Source organism: Sinocyclocheilus anshuiensis, unplaced genomic scaffold (assembly GCF_001515605.1).
Source record: "Sinocyclocheilus anshuiensis isolate Anshui unplaced genomic scaffold, SAMN03320099.WGS_v1.1 scaffold1578, whole genome shotgun sequence".
Lineage (NCBI taxonomy): Eukaryota > Metazoa > Chordata > Actinopteri > Cypriniformes > Cyprinidae > Sinocyclocheilus > Sinocyclocheilus anshuiensis.
The window spans coordinates 390,013-407,872 of record NW_015544225.1 but is presented as its reverse complement, the minus strand read 5'-3'; the positions used below and the strand labels follow the sequence as shown (position 1 = coordinate 407,872).

Sequence of the window (17,860 nt, the reverse complement as noted above, 5' to 3'; positions counted from 1 at the left end):
TAAATTAAAATTTATATATATATATATATATATATATATATATATATATATATATAAAATGTAAGGTAAAATAGGTCAAATAATCTGTATAAAATATTTATAAAATCATACAGTGAATAAATAAATAAACAAACAGACAGACACTGAATATTTATTCAAGCTTAAAATGATTTAAATTTGTGAGAAAAAAGACAATGGAGCGATATGAGTGATATGTGATATTTTACTTCAGAACATCTCGATTAACCAATCAGAATCGAGTATTACAGAGAGTCACGTAATAACGTGGAGTACGTCAGTTATTAAAATGATAGGCTAGAGCACAGAATTGCATTGGTAAGCAATGAGTTATTTTGCCTTACTGCGCTTCATTACTTAGGCTAGAGAGAAAAAGAAGTCAAACAGAAACATGTTCAGTTGCTGGTGATATTTGGAAATGTCAATTTCTGAATATTTCACTTGTGTGCGGTCTACAGTGAGAGCTAAATTAACACTGGGTTGAAGAACCTGAGGTTCAAAAAATATTCAATAATGTTTATACTGTAATTCTATTAGCATACTATGATTAGCTGCCTTTGACACAAGCGTTTAACAATTAACTTTTATGTATAATAACAAAAGATGATTAGAACTGCTTCTGTCTGTTAATCATAGTTTTTTTTTTAACTGTTTATTGATTCCAATAAGGACCCAAATACACTCGCTCATTAATGAGCCTGTGTCTCATTTAGCTGAGGGCCTCAGTATTGATTTAAAAACAGGAATCAAGTCTCTTTGGCATCATGACAGCTAAATAAATTTGATTTTGGCAATAACAAAGTCCAGTTATATCAAATAGGGGTTTATGGAATTTATTAAGTATTATTAAATCATATTAATATCTGTACATTTGATGTAAATATACAAAAATAATTTATTTACCTGTTTAACTTAATATATATATATATGACACAAATTTCAGATGGCACTTAGAGGCTTTTGCATCTGAACTCTGACTGCATCTGACTTCATATATATCTGCATCTGCATCTGATCTTGAATTATGAGCCAGTTTTACTAACAGCTTGCTCCAGCACAAATCGTCTTTTGGTGTTAAAATAGCACTGTTAGAATTTACTAAAGACGCGCAGTGCAGAATTAGCACTGAAAAGCAGTGGTGGGCCGTCAGGGCCAGCAAAGCCTTCTCTGCTGGCCTAAACACTATCAGACTCACTGATCTAGTTTTAATATATTTTTCCATGAATGTGTATTAAATTATTTTCAATAGTCTATTCTCTTCATTTCATAGCTTTTCTCTTGGTTGCACTGCTTCCAGCAGTGTATGTTTATATTAGAGCTTTTATCCAATCATATTTCAGCAATTGTGTTGCCAGGGTCAAAGAAATCTGCCTTAAGGCCTTCAGAATCAGAATCCACTGAAGGCCTAGGTGTAAAATGCACGGCCCGCCACTGCTGAAAAGGCGTGGACACATTTATTCACTTATTGAAGTTAGACAATCAGCTTGTAACACTCCAAAGAGAAAGGAAAACTTGAAATCGCATAATATGACCCCTTTAAACTATTTTGTGCTTGAAATGGCTGCAATTATTGTTGCTGGAGGAGGCACCGCAGAGAACAGAGAGCGTGTGGTAGAAGGGTGAGGATTTTTTCCACACATATTAATTTATTTGGAATACCAGAAGAACATATTATCTGAACATATCGTTTGCCAAGCCATGTTATTTTTAATTTGCTTCAGGGAATAAAAGATGACTTGGAATCACGCAATACCAGGTCTATCAAAACTTATTGCAACCCTTCATTTTGTTGGCCTCTGGTTCTTTTAAACATACTGAGGCATCTTTATTTCTTTATTCTTTATTTGCGACTATGCTAATTTGCGCTGCGCTTGATATATTGCGTTGGTCGATATGTAAATGAGATGTTGCGTCTGTGTTCTTTAATTTGTACGTTGTTAGTAAATCACCTGCAGAAATGTACACGCCCATCGGCGCTGATTTGGAATTGCACTCTTGCGCTAATTTGCCCTGTTTAGTAAAACTGGCACTATATCTGTATTTTGTTTGAGGAATACTGCAACTGTGTAGTATCATTTAAAAAATATACAGTATATTATTTGAATGTAGCACTGACCAAAAATCTATGTGTGTAGATCTAAATATGCACAGTACGTGTGTGTCAGTGCGTATGGGGTTATGGCATTAATATTACATCATTAAGTGCCCATAAAAAATTTGGCATGTGCTGGATGCTTTTACAAGCTAATGTTTCCATTATGGGGAGAAGCACACACATGTAGGCCGTTCTGTGAATGGAAAAGATCTAATACACTTGACTTCACTTCACCAGAATGCAATTACAAATGTAGAAACCAATTACACTTTGTGCCTCCATTAGCTGTACAAGGCCTATTAATCTATATTCCAATTCTGATCTACTGCTCAGGTCATGATAAATAATGCAAATGAACAATGTTATACACATGTATAACAAATATCTAGACTTTTGGAACATGTTCTGCTCATTTTATAAATGAAAAGTCACAACAGGTAAAATTTTTGCTCTGCAAGTGTCCATCTCTGCTGTCTTTTTGAAAATGTTTAAATTTGCCTATTATGTCCAGTGCCATACCTAAATAAATGGAGAGGATTTCTCACCCCACGCTGCATGAAAATCAGTTATGAGAAGTCTAAATTTGAGCTAGAGGTTGAGTAGATGTACTACATTCCCTGAGGGTTGATGTCTCCTGGGATATTATGCAATTTCCCATTCTTCTTTTAGAATGAAATACAAAAGGTCTTGATGGAGAGACACTTACACAAAAAGATGGCCCGCTTTTCTCCACCTCCCTTATTTTAAGTTTGACATTTCTCACAGAATGATAGCATCCATCAGAAAAAAAGATAAAGCAAATGATTTCTCTTTAGTTCAGCATTTGGGATTGCCCTGGCCTGCTTACATCCAAATGTCTTCATCAGAAAGAGAGATAAGGAAACTGCATATTATTCCTGTTACCACTATAAAGATTACAGAAAAGTAATTAAACAATGCCTTCCACGATCAAAACCACATCCTTAGCCTTGCTTAGCTAAATAAAAATAAGTGTTTGTATTTTCAAAATGTGTCTTTCACAAAAAACACTGATGAAAACAGCCATGATGGCCCATGTTTGCAGAGAATAAACCTGCATAAATAATGTCACTATAAAAGGGTTCAAATGTCCCTCCAGTCTTTATATTAGATAAAAATTAAAATACCCCAATTTATTTTACACAAATTATGTTTCTTGATCAATATATTCAATAAGAAGAAAAAGAATACATTTCCCTCATTAGGGCTTACGAGGTATTTGCTAAATACATCAGAAAGAGGAGCAGGTTTACCCACCTTCTCTGTGTCTATGCCTTTGGTCATGGCCCATGTGGACACAATGTAGTCCATAACTCTCTCGCTCAGTCCTTTAGGCACCTGATAGAGCTTCAGGAAGTCTCTCACATTGTTCAGCATCTCATGGTAGCGATTGGTGTTCGTGTACATCTGCTGAAAGATGGTGGTCACGTTTCCAAAGATGGTGGCGTACAGAAGAGCTGCAGATCAGAGAGGGGCACTTTAGAAAGCTGCTATATATAAAAATCAAAGGCTAGACTGAAGTGAGAGTGAACAGAAGTATCTGAAGAGAAATGGGGGTTGTGATTCGCTGGCTGAGGAGAGCTTCATATGAGCTTTGGTGCTAATGTTTGAAACAGAGATCAGCAATTTGAAATTTCTCGTGCATTAAAAACATGATTCTGACTGAAAACTCTCATCAACTGTATGTATGCACATGTTTAAACCTGTGTGAATGGTTTGACACAAATAATGTATTATCATCAATAATTCTTCTTAGCTTTTCAATTTTTTTTTTTACTTTTTTCTAAATTTAAGAAAAAATTTTAAACGAAACTGAACCACACATGCAATGTAGTAAAATATTCAAATATAAAAATCCTAAAATGAAAATTGTATTGTTGTTGTTTTTAATATTATCATCAACAACATTAGTAATAACAACAACAACAAAATGATATATGAATAAGTTTATTGTTATTACTACTACTATTAACAACAACATTAGTAATATTAGTATTAATAATAGTAATATTAGTAACAATACCAATAATAATAATAATAATTTTAAAAACATGATTCTGACTGAAAACTCTCATCAACTGTATGTATGCACATGTTTAAACCTGTGTGAATGGTTTGACACAAATAATGTATTATCATCAATAATTCTTCTTAGCTTTTCAATTTTTTTTTTTACTTTTTTCTAAATTTAAGAAAAAATTTTAAACGAAACTGAACCACACATGCAATGTAGTAAAATATTCAAATATAAAAATCCTAAAATGAAAATTGTATTGTTGTTGTTTTTAATATTATCATCAACAACATTAGTAATAACAACAACAACAAAATGATATATGAATAAGTTTATTGTTATTACTACTACTATTAACAACAACATTAGTAATATTAGTATTAATAATAGTAATATTAGTAACAATACCAATAATAATAATAATAATTATTATTATTATTATTATTGTTGTTGTTTTTAATATTATTATTATCAACAACATTAGTAACAACAACAAAATAATATATGAATCATTTTATTGTTATTACTATATTACTACTACTACTACTACTATTATTGTCAACAACATTAGTAATATTAGTATTAATAATAGTAATATTAGTAACAACATCAATAATAATAATAATAATCATCATCATCATCATTATTAAAATAAGTGAGTCTTATTTTCAACAATATTTATAGCTTAAACTGGGATAGGTGAACATTTTGTGAGATCCTTTTCTATGTACATATATATATACTTTTAAGCTGATGCAAGATGTAATATTTCATAAAAAATGATAACGTAAGAAAAATACAAAGAAGTCTATTCTGTTACAGAAACACAATTTAATCAAACTAATAAAATCTGCCAAATGTCAAAGAATGTTTCAAGTATTCACAGAAATTCTATTCCAAGCAACATCCAGCTATGTAGCTTTTTAGTCTGCTAATATATATTTGCCAGCAAACATTGGCAATATCCCCCTAATCCTATCCCAATTTACACCCGAGCGTTTCCATGGAAACACAGACCAAAATAGTTTCTGAAATCTATTGTTATTTTGTTACCAGTATGTTCTGAGAGGGCGGACAGGAAAATGGCTCAGACAGAAAGGATGAACAGCATCGGCAGAGAGGTAAGATTCCAGTGGAAAGCGAGAGGTGAGGGGTAATGCACTTCAAATCACATCAGTGATTGACAAGAGCCCAGTCATTTCAAGAGCCCAGTCATTCAGTGCACCAATCATCCTCACATTCACCCTCTTTTGACATGCATGCCAAAGACCAGCAAGAGCTTGATCAACATTAACGGTCTATGCAAACCAATGCATTAATTAACTGCACGTGTGAGTGAACGCAGGCTGAGTGATGATAATAGCGTCTGCACTCTGATGCAGCAATTCATTTCTAGCTGAGACACCAGTGACGCAGATCAATTTTGGGCCAATGATTCATTTGTGTGTCAGTCGTCTGCCTGTTTTTACTAGTGTAATCAATATGAACGAGCGCAATAAAGAGTCATCAACTGAGACATATTTTAAACTTGTCTGGTAGTCTAGAAATGTATGCACATAAGGCGATTAAGTGCCAACCCACACGATTACACACACCTGAATGAAAACCAACAGGGTCATTTAAACAAAGCCGTTTCATAGAGGTAATTGCAACACAATTACAAATACAATACAATTTGACAATGTACATGAGACATATGTGTTTAGTGCGTAATTAAGGGATTAGTCAGAGCTTATAAGTAATTGATGAGGTTAGTTTTTCAATGACTGAGTTCACCGTTGGTATAAAGGTCATGCAAGCACACGATAAACTAGAAGAAGCTGAGCTAATAAAATAGAGAGTCTCACTGCATTACACAGACTATGCGGATATAGAATATTTATTTTCTATTTAATTTATTTTCTTAATAAATACATTTATATTTTCTTAATAATTAGATTTATCTAAATAAATGTATTTATTTTTATTTAAATTTAAATGTATTTTAAATTTATTTTAATTTTCTATTAATTGTTTTTTTTTTTTTTTTGATACTCTACCATTCAAAAGTTTGGGATCATTAAGGTTTTTTTGTTTTTTTTACTCAATCTTGCAAGAATGCATTTAATTGGTCAAAAGTGACAGAAAAGACATTTATAATTTTACAAATATAAATGTGTAATTAAAAAAAAAAAAACTTTTTTAACTTTATAAACAATGAATCCTGAAAAAATAATTCAAGAATAATAAGAAATGCTTTAAAGCACCAGATCAGCATATTAGAATTATTTCAGAAGGATCATGTGACACTGAAGACTGGAGTAATGACTGATGAAAATTCAGCTTTGCATCATGGGAATAAATTACATTTTAAAATATATTGCAATAGAAAACAGCTATTTTAAATCGCACAAATATTTCACAATATTACAGTTTGTTTTACTGTTTTTATTTTTGATTACTTACATGCAGTCTTGATGAGCAAGTTTTGACATGAAAATACTGATGATATTTAGCAGAATATCCAAACTGATTTTTTTTCCCCCACAGTAAAAGTGGATGGGGACCACGGATGTGGAAAAGTGTCCATAAGCAAAGATGATATGATTTGGAGTAGAGAGGATGCATGCGAAATTATGAAATTATCTCTTCAGCTTCTAGCACTGCCTCTGTAGTCTTACTTGATCTCCATGAGCATCAATCTCCATCAGTTCTGCATTACTTCACATTCATGGCCTAATCAAATCTACTGGAGACATGATAGTGGGTGGTCCCCTCATGAGAAGGGAATATTATATTCCTATGGGTGTTGGATAAATGTTGATTGATGGAGGCAAAGAATGGTTGCGTGTTAGCCAGACATCATTTCTCATCATAATTTCTGGCACCATCGTTTTCATAAATGTCTTCGCTCCTCCAGTGAAGCAGACATATTCTCATTAGGTCAGGGTAATAGCCAATTTGATGCCTTTTTATGGGGCGGTAATGGGAATAACAAAGGCCTTGCAGATGCACATTTGATGACGGCTAATGAAATAAGAAACAGTGGTACCGGACTGGAGAGGATTTTCGATTGGACTGGATCTCTCATGCGCTGCATATATGAGGAAGAAATAGTCACCCTTGCCCTTTGCAATTACAGTAAAATGATTCATGCTCTGTGGAGGAAGCTTGCCTTGTGCCGTTTTACTGTATTCAGAAAGATTCTGTATTCTGAGTGCATGTAGAAGGTCGACCTATAAAAATGTCGTCCTGGGCCTGGAGCAGCCCAGATAAGCAAATACTGTTTATTGTCAAAATATTCTAAGGAAGGGTTTCCCAAACAAAGGATCACAGCTCCTAGAGGTTGATGATGGAACTGCAGGGTTTTGTGAGATTTTGAAATAAATGACAATATAAAAAAGGATAACTGTTAAGTTAAATAAAGTACCTAACATTTAAATAAAATATCAAGTTTAGTGGTCATTATACAAAGACATTTACATTTTAGTGCCACTAATTATCAATCGGGAATATTTATTTAAACATATCTCAGATTTCTGGTGTACTTCAAGTACTTCACTTGAAATTCGCATGTGTACTTCACATGAAATATTAAATGATAGGGGTCATCTGTGTTTAATTTAAAAACAAAATGTTTTTTTGCTTTACTAATTAATTATCTTCACCAAAAGCAAGGACAAAATATACAAAAGCTCCATCAAAATTATAGCATAAGACACACACACACAAATCAGTATTTCAGTCTTGTTTTCCAATAAAAACTAAACATTAACCTCATTCAGTATTTTTAGATTTCTCTGAAAATCAGACCTAATGTCATTCTGTCATTCTTAAATCCAAATATCTTGTTTTAATGGAATAGTCCTAAAAATTAAAATTTGCTGAACATTTTCAGCAAATGTTCATTTTTGGGTGAACTGTTTCAATGGCCAGCAAGTCAAAAATACTGAGTAAGAACATGATTTTTTTCAGTGTTCACAGTGAATCACAATTACTGTCTTTTTGAATAATGAGCACAGTAAAGGATCTACACTAGGCACAGCGATTCCCAAAGGCATCTGGGTCAGAGTAACAGACTGTTCAGGCAGGTGTTAATAGGAACGGTTTTGATTCATTCAAATCCGTATCTTTCATACAGTCAGCTTTGCAAAAAGTCTCAGAACGATCCCTCAGAGCGCCTTTACTCCAAGCATCAAATGAATGATTCATCGCCGCATTGAAGAGGTGACAATCTCTAGGATGTGACAGTGATATTAAGAGCGATGACAGCACTACAAAGCGAATCCCTTGTAATAGCTCCACTGCTCAATATCCAAGCTCTTATTAAATATTTACAGGGCTGACTCATGCGCTGCTCCAGTGAGCTGTGCTGCCCGGTGGCACAAAGTCGTGAGATGCAACCCCGCAGAGTCCACACAAGCCCTGCACGCGTAATTGTGTTGAACACATCCCAAAATAATAAGCGCAGGACACTATTAACAAGATTAGGAAGGCGATGACTTAATACATGTAAGTACAGATGATTGTGCAGGGCTGAGTCCCAGAGCTCCACAGTGGCTTGATTTTGTTACGTGCGAGAAGTGGGCCCGTGAGCTCTGAGATGCATGTGGAGGAACGCAAATATGTGCTGTGTAGTCAAGCTTACTATTCAATTCCTTCTCTGGCCAAAACTTTCACACAGGAAAACATTGTCTGCGCACTGTTTGTGATGTATTGAGAGACTGTAATTTACTGTTGGTAATGAGGCCATCCTATTTGGATATATAACACAATGTATTATTTAGTACTAGGAAAAATAAAAACTAAACACTAGTGCTTTGTTTTCCACTGGATGTCGGATTCTATTTACCAGCATCCACCATGGCACAAATAATGTGACTTTAAGTGTCTGTTTTGCATGTGAAAGATCATGGATTATGTATGCCACTTAAACATCTTACATACAGTATATAGTTTATGCAAAAGAACATGTTTTAGCAATTGAGGCATTTAGTGCTTTTAAGTCCTCTGCTTATTCTCTATTGAAGTGCTGAACAGGAACAAGGTGTGATGTCCTTCATCAGCATAGTCTGTTTCAGAGTCTGTGCTTCTTTGAAGTGTATAGGAAGGCTGTGGGAACCTCACCTCTATCACAGCTTGATCAGGTAGAGCTGTACCCCAGCGTGCAGATGCTGAAAGCCAGGTGTTTGCACAGTCACCATAGTGACATCAAATTCAAGATGTCTTGAATGTAACTTGAATGTTGTCTTACTGTAACTTCTTTATGGAGAATAAACTTTATTAGCATGAAAATAATTGGTTTAACCATTCTAGTTTCTTAGAATTCAAAGCATCTCTGACTTTTGCTAATCGTGAGTGTGTTTAGTGTGCTCCTGGCAGAGCTTCACCATCATTCTGAGTATTAAAGGAATAGTTTGTCCAAAAATGAAAATTTGTTGAAATTTAGTTTTTTTCATCTGAAGAAATTCAGCATTACATCACTTGCTCTCCAATGGATCCTCTGCAGTGAATGGGTGCCGTCCGAATGAGAGTCTAAACAGCTGATATTGTGAAACATCACAATAATGCATCAATTCACATGCATCTACATGACTCTAATCCATCAATTAATGTCTCATGAAGCATTTGTGTGTGATCAGCTGTTTGGACTCTCATTCTGACGGCACCCATTCACTGCAGAGGATCCATTTGGTGAGCAAGTTATGGTTTTAAATTTCTCCAAATCTCCTTGGATGAAGAAAAAAAATCTTCTACATCTTGGATGGCCTGAGTATGAGCAAATTTTCAGCAAATTTTAATTTTTGTGTAAAATATTCCTTCAATAAATCATCTTCATCAAACAGTAGCTGAGCTAAAAAGAAAAAGTTTTCACTCTCTATCAATGATTAACACTAATTTGATGATGTTAGGTTAACCTTAATGGACATAGATTAAAGGTCAAATTTAAAGGGGTCCTATTATGCTTTTTCACTCTTTGAATTTTAGTCAGTGTGTAGTGTGTATGTTTGGGCATAAAAAAGATCTTCAAACTTACAAATCTCAAAGTCCACTCCAAAGGGAGATATTTCGTTTTTAAAAAATCCCTTTTCAAGAACTACAGCGAACGGCTTGTTTGGACTACAGTGTTTGTTTTCCGGGTTTTGTGATATCACAAAGCGGCCCATTAAAATATCATTAAAATAATTCGCGCCTACGGAAATTCGAATGGTTGGGGGGTGGGGAGGGGCGAGTTCGTGGTTAGAATGCTTAAACAACAATAACGTTACCACTCTAATATGTCTTGCAATATCTGTACGTGCAAAGGTTCTGCGCGATCCTCTTGTTCATTATTCTCTGGGTCTGAATCCGGCTCAAATTGATATGGCAATATTTTTCAAGAACTACAACGAACGGCTTGTTTGGACTACAGTGTTTGTTTTCCGGGTTTTGTGATATCACAAAGCGGCCCATTAAAATATCATTAAAATAATTCGCGCCTACGGAAATTCGAATGGTTGGGGGGTGGGGAGGGGCGAGTTCGTGGTTAGAATGCTTGGTTGAGTGCATCAGACAAGACGACGAAGAAGAAGTGCTGCTGTAGCCTCAGGTTTTCGCAAGTTATTACACATGCACCTGAATAATTATGTATGTAAATATGTATGTTACAATTATGAAAACGTTTTTTGCAATATCCGTGCGTGCAAAGGTCTGCGCGATCCTCTTGTTCAATATTCTCTGGGTCTGAATCCGGCTCAAATTGATATGGCAATATTGACGCCATCCTTAACTAAACCGGAGCAGATGGAACTTGCTTCTTTGGCAAGGGGCAGGGCAGTACTGAAACACCGTCTAAGCTGTTCGCCAATCACAATGCACTGTGACAGCTAACCAATCACATCACATTTCGTTTTTCGGAAGGCGGCCTTCATCAAACCCGGAATGAATCGAGCCGTTTGTGCCAGGATGGGGAGAGAGGTATTGTAATACTGTAAATTATGTAAAAAAAATTATGCGTTTTTCGAACCACCAAGCATGAGAGCATGTTCTAGTACCCCCCAAAAACAAATTCAAGACATTGTAAAAGAGCATAATAGGACCCTTTTAACATGTCGTCCTTCAAAAGCTTTTTTTTTCAGAAGTAATGGATCGAAAGTATAACAAAAGCAGGGACAGTCCCTCTGGGGCAACCAGTAATGAGCATGTAATTTTGACCAAAGGAGACCAATTAAATCCACAATTTGAGGAAAACCCTCTTGTGGTGTCTCTGAGTTTTATCCCTCAGTGCTACTTCCTATGAGAGGGGTTCTGTCAGAAACGTAGAGCAGAGACGATGGCTGACATGCTATTCGTTCATACAGCTACAGTGGTGTACATTTATGTTGACTTGTCAGGGAGAAACGTCCAGTATATTGTATGTTCAGAAATATAGAGCTAAAGGCCATGTTCATATTTTTTAGCACAAGTGAATGTGTTTTCGCTGTTTGCTGACACATCACTCCCTAAAGCAAAGCACACATCTGCTAAATTCGCCCACATTCTCTCAGGAAAAAAAACACACATTGTTTGCAGGGGATAGTTGATGTGTGAGTTTTGTTAAAGGTGGACCGTGTGTCCTCACCTCATCTCTCTAACTCTGATCTATCATCTATCTATCTCAGCATCTACCCATCTGTCTGTGTATCTAGAGTATCTACAGTGTTGAGAAGGTTACTTTGCAAATGTAATAGGTTACAGATTACAAGTTACCTTATTTAAAACGTAATAAGTGGAGTAACTACTTCGATTACTTTATTAAAGTAATGTAACTGATTACTGATTTGATTACTTTTCTAAATTTCTAACAAATTAACCAATCAAAAGCATCAGAATAGCATCACTTTACTAAAAGGCGTTTAAATGGCAGGAGGCATTGTGCACATCAAAAACAGATAACTCAACAAATTAATATTATTCAACACATCCTAGCTTTTATCAGAAACTTTATAATCATTAACATAACTGTAATGTAATCCCACATTTTTTCTCAGTAACTGTAATAGATTACAGTTATATTTATTTTGTAATTAAATTATGTAATCCCATTACATGTAACTAGTTTTAACTCCCCAAAACTGAGCATCTACTCTATCTAGCTTTCTATCTATCTATCTATCTATCTATCTCTCTCTCTCTTTATCTATCTATCTCTCTATCTACCTGCCTGTCTATCTGCCTCATCTATTTGTCTGTCTGTCTATCTACAGTATCTACCTACCTATTCGTCTGTCTTTCTATCTACCTATCTATGGTATCTACCTACCTACCTGTCTATCTATAGTATCTACCTAGTACCTATGTACTTATACCTGTCTGTCTGTCTATCTACCTAGCTGTCGTATCTATAGTATCTACCTGCCTACCTAGCTACCTACCTATGTGTCTGTCTGTCTATCTATCTACAGTATCTATCTGCTTACCTACCTACCAACCTATCTACCTGTTTATTTATCTGTAGTTTCTATCTGTTCTGCAACTGCCAATAATTGTGCTCCCTGAAACACCTCTACAAATCTATGCACACATCTCAGTAAAAAAAAAGAAAGAAAAAGACTTGATTGATTCAATATTATTCAATAGTGCTGATTTGGGGCTTTAAAAGTCATTTTCAAGTAAATGAAAGGAAGAACTATGAAATGAGCCTTCCGACATTACCAATGCAGCTGAGTGACCTCCTTTGATCACTATCTGTGCCATCAGCAAAAACAAATATAAACTGTTGTTACTGTCTCAATGCGAGTAATAAGCACCATACGTACCAATCAAACCACAGTGTAACTATATGCATTTGTAAAACCCCACCAGACATAGATGGAAATTAAAAGAAGAAATACTGAGGGGAGAACATGAAGAGCACTCTCAGATCAAACTCTCCCACTTAATGAAGATGTTCAAATGCATTCTTCAAAAATGATATTAAAACATGATCTCTTTAAAGAAAAGATGCATGTGATGAGATATTTTCCGTCACTTCACTCTCTTCCACTTCTCTTCCACTGTTTATAAATCATCACTGAGAAACCGTTTGACATTATGTGGAAGCAAAACTCTGACTGACTGATTGAAACGTGCTGCACTCCTCTCACTAGATGTACAGACGTAAGACTGCTGATCTAGTGATGGGTAAAGGTGTCTGAATAACGTGACTCTTTGCTAATGAGGATTATATTAGCATTCTTTCAGATTGATGAGTCATCATCCAGAGATCTCCCTGAGCATGATTTATTCAAGAGGAGATAGGAGCTGTTCCTCACACTTCTGCAGTAATGATCAGTATGAGGGGGACAGAAGGTCTGTCTGGAAGGCAGAGGTTAACAGAGATTTGATCAAGTCACATATATACAAAAATCTCTAGAATCACATAAGAATTTTTCCCCAAAGGACAAAGAAAACCAAGACCACAGGATTTCTCTGTATTACATAACAGTCTTGAGCAAAGTACTAAGTTTATTTAATGCACGGTCACAGTCAGGTCATCATACAGGCTTGTCACTTTCAGTTCCATATTTCTGTGTAAATAAATGAATGTCATATACGCTTTATTTACTTTATAGGTGAAGAACACATTGGCTCAGTAAAGGAATTATGCAAATCACATAACAAAAAGAGAAAGACTGAACGACAGGATCATTTATAAATCTGCCACAATCAAGGAGTGGAGGATGGTGCTCCATTACTGTACACATTGTTCCTTTTGTTTACTATAGTAACAAGTGTTGGGATGGCGAGCGATTATAATGAGCTGTTAATTATCAAGATTGCTTCAAAATATTGGAGAAAGGAAATGTGTGTATGCTAGCATAACTACCAGCAAAAACAATGTGATAATAAAACCAACCATGCTGCAATATTTCATTGGTTTGACTGATATTGATTTACTGTACGTATCTGCATGCATGAAAAATTCCCTCATGGATAACACTGCCGCCTAATTAAGTCGGACTATGAGTAGTTAGTGAATAAAATCCATGTTTTTGTGCTGAAATACAGCAATAAATTGATGCAAGTGTTTAGTGAATTAACCCAACCATGTTTCTGATACGATTCAGTCATTTTTCAATCCTTATGAGGCGATGACCCAGATGAGTCAGTAATTGTAAGTTAATGTAATGCTCTTGTGCTTGGAGGAATAAAGTTGGCTCAGTTCCAGCATCAGCCCAACAGGGATAGATGCCTTAACACACGCGGTCAGGTTCAGCAATTACTACAGAGCCTGAAGGCAGACACCATTTCTGTCCATCACTCTATTTCTCTCTCCCTGTGTTGTACTTCTCTCCCATATCATTTTATATCTCCCCTCTGCTCTTTGAATACTGCTATAGAGTATAGCTTAAATACTTAATAACTTAAATAGTATAAGTGAGAGATTGTAAAAAAGTAATTCAAACAACGTCAGCTGCATCATGATAAAGTCATACTATGGTCATTACCCTGAATCTTCATGACACCAAGTTGTTGGCACCTGACTATGACATTAGAGACAAAAAAAGCAGAGTGTGTTTGACAGTACATTTCTTCACAGCTGTCATACAGCATGCAGCCTGTGACTCCTGTGTGCTGTCAATCTGCTGGAGATGTCCGGGGTTTGCTCTTGAGCAAGCGCCACATTCGCAGTCAATCTGTAAGGTGTCACTTAAGCTGAAGATTTCTAAGGTCCACAACAGGGTCAGAAATTAACTAGGACTCCTGAAGAAATGCCACACTCCAAAGTGACCCAAATGACACACATATGTTTATAACAGTGTCCGAAATTAAGTTGATTCCAAGTGGCAATTTTTCTGACTAGTATTATACACATGTTTAATTTGACTTTAGTAGTTAATTTTACTTAAGTAGTAAATTTTACTTAAAATTTTTACCAAGCTGATTACTCACTAAAAACTCCCACAGATCATGTTTTCAGGCCATTTCAAGTCTTATTTTGATGTAACAAAGTGGTTTTATATCCAAGTGTCTGAGTTGTTAATTACTTTTTTAATAGTCTTCCCATTAACACCACTAAATTGTCCATTTAGACTGATACACGAATGCGGAATGCACACGAACACAAGAGGTGAGATTTATCGCATGAACCAATCACAGCCAATCATAACCAGTCATATCCAATCATATTGCGAATGAAGGCATTGCCTCTTCTCACATGACTTTCTCCCATTCATTCTCAATTACTCCCCTCCAAACTCATTGCATGCTTTAGAGTGTCTGTTAAAACTCAATGGGCTCAGGGGAGGTGAGAGAGACGTGGACTCCCGCTGTAAGTTTACCTGCTGGTGTCACTGTTGGACAGTGTTTTAAAATGAGTGATTTATACACTTTTTAATGTCATATTTTGTAATATTTGTGTTGATTTATTTTGATTTTTTCTCATCCAATTTTTTGAGGAGGCACGCCTCCCTTGCCTCCTCAGAGGAAACACCCCTGAAAACACCCAGAGAGCGCACACATAGATATAGATGTAGGTTAGACTACTACGGGAGCACATTTAGAGTTCACTCTTTCACTGCGTGATTTAGTCTATTAAAATACTTTTAGAATTCCCCCAAAATGCAAGATATGGGTGTAAAAATGCCGCATATGACTTTTAAGTCTTTTATATTTATATCATCTGATATAATATCACACGAAGAGTGACGTTTTTCTCCAAATATCAGCACGATTGCAAATGTAATATTAATTTGATGAACAGTTCAATGAACAAGAAGTTAATATTAATTGACTTACATTTTAGACACAACAGTTCTTGTATTTGCTCTATTTTGACGAAAGTGCCACAGCAAAACTGTTTTGCGTCTCTGAGGAACACACAACAGTGTTTTACTGAATCAATCAGCCATTTGAACGAATCATTTGAATGAATGACTCAATGACTCACTCATGCAGTGATTTGCCGCCACCTACTGACAATTTTAGCTTTATGTTTTAAGTATATTTTCCCTTTTTCCCCAAAATCATTTCCAGTATTACTATTGCATACAACAGCCCTATAGGGTCTTACTATTTAAACTTATTGATTAAATTTAAGAATTTGACACAAAATATTATGCATACATTAATTAGGTTAGAAAAAATTGGCCTTATAAAGGTAAAAATCTATTTAAACTTATTGGAAAAGTTAATTTCTGTTACCCCTGCAAACTAACCACCTCACAGAATATGAAGATATTTAAAAGGTTTGGGATTCATCTGTCCATGGCAGTATTAAAACCTGTCAAAGTACCAGCACAATAACACGATCAGCAAAATATCGTCTAATTATCGTTATCAACAAAATTCCAGAAAATATCGAGATATCACTTTTTGTCATTATCGCACACCCCTATTTCTTGTCCTTGTACATAATTTAGTCATCTACCATTTTAAGAAAAAAAATGATTTAAAAAATATATCATATATAGTCAGAAAAAATGCCACTTAGAATCATAAAGTTAATTTCAGTCACTTGACATTTACAGTATGCATTTATCAGAGTGTGCTCTCTCTTTCTCAGTAGTGAGGTCAGTGATCTCTCTCAGCTTACAACAACAGAGGGATTTACAACATGCTGTCTATCTTCCCGAAACTAACCCTCCTTCTCCTACTGCATTAAGTAACCTCCTCCTCTCTCTACATCGCTGCAATCAATACAGCACCTGAGAGAGGCACTCAATCCCCTAAAGCTGAAGATGCACCACAGCTGTGTCTATCACTCACATTTTCCACATCTGTCTCCCAGTAGTGCCCGCTGGTTTGTACTCAATTTCAACCCCAGTTTAAGTGCAAACATTTTCCAACTCCATTAGGCAGTAAACACAAGAAAATTTCTTGACACCTACACCCTTAATAGTTCACAATATTATCTGACCTAACCCAGGGAATTATGAGTCTCCTGCCAAATGCGAGTCAGGCTTGATAATACGCTGGTATATTGTGGACCAATAAAGGTGACTGGCAAACCACCAAGAGCCCAAAAAAATAGTGTGTCAGAGAATTTATCTCAAATTAATGAAATTATACATGCATTATGCTGTTCTTAAATTAGACACAGTTTGACAACAAATTCAGCTATTTATACTGTTTCTGTACAGCATTGATTGTAGGATCAATGTACCTGTCATTTGAATGGACTGGGAGATCAATAAACCCTCTAGACCTTAAACTCCTGACACATTCTACCTCCTACTTAAAATACTGCACATAATGATGCATTGCATAATACATGTCAGCCACTGTCCCTGTTTGCTGTAAGACATTATGGGCGATCTAGTTTCTCTTTCCCAAGACTGCAGCAGGAGGAAAAAATATTTGATTTACATTTGAATAGGAGCAAACCCAAAATGTCTTGGCAGAGAAAACAGCAGGTGATTGTCAGAGGTGTGCATATGAGAGAGAAGATTCATTAGAGTAATTATACACCAAGATACAACATTTTTGGGTTTGACTGTCCTTCAAATAGAAGAATGAGCTTTTTGCTATAGCTGCACTGAGAGCTGGGCTATAAATACAACTTGTTATTATTGTACAATTATATAATAAATAAATAAAAAATGTAACCTGTACTAAATTCCATAATAATAAATGCTGGTATATCATGTAATTAATTTGATTAAAAATTGTAATCACTTGACAGCACTGCTATTATCAGAAGAACATGAAAAGGAGAGATGGTAAAAACAGCATCTGGACAGCCATGAGCTCAGGCACAGTCAGTATTTAGTCAGAGACGGCAGATCAATAACTTC

At 35.5% G+C, this 17,860-nt stretch overlaps 1 protein-coding gene across 1 annotated transcript in view; it reads right to left on the bottom strand.

Annotated features, from left to right (window-relative positions):
- kcnh5a (potassium voltage-gated channel, subfamily H (eag-related), member 5a) overlaps nt 1–17,860 on the bottom strand; it is an 84,092-nt gene that overhangs the window by 18,367 nt on the left and 47,865 nt on the right. The window contains exon 9 of the mRNA XM_016498034.1: nt 3,389–3,588. Coding sequence (XP_016353520.1) covers nt 3,389–3,588 — 200 coding nt within the window. The remainder of the gene's footprint in view (nt 1–3,388; nt 3,589–17,860) is intronic.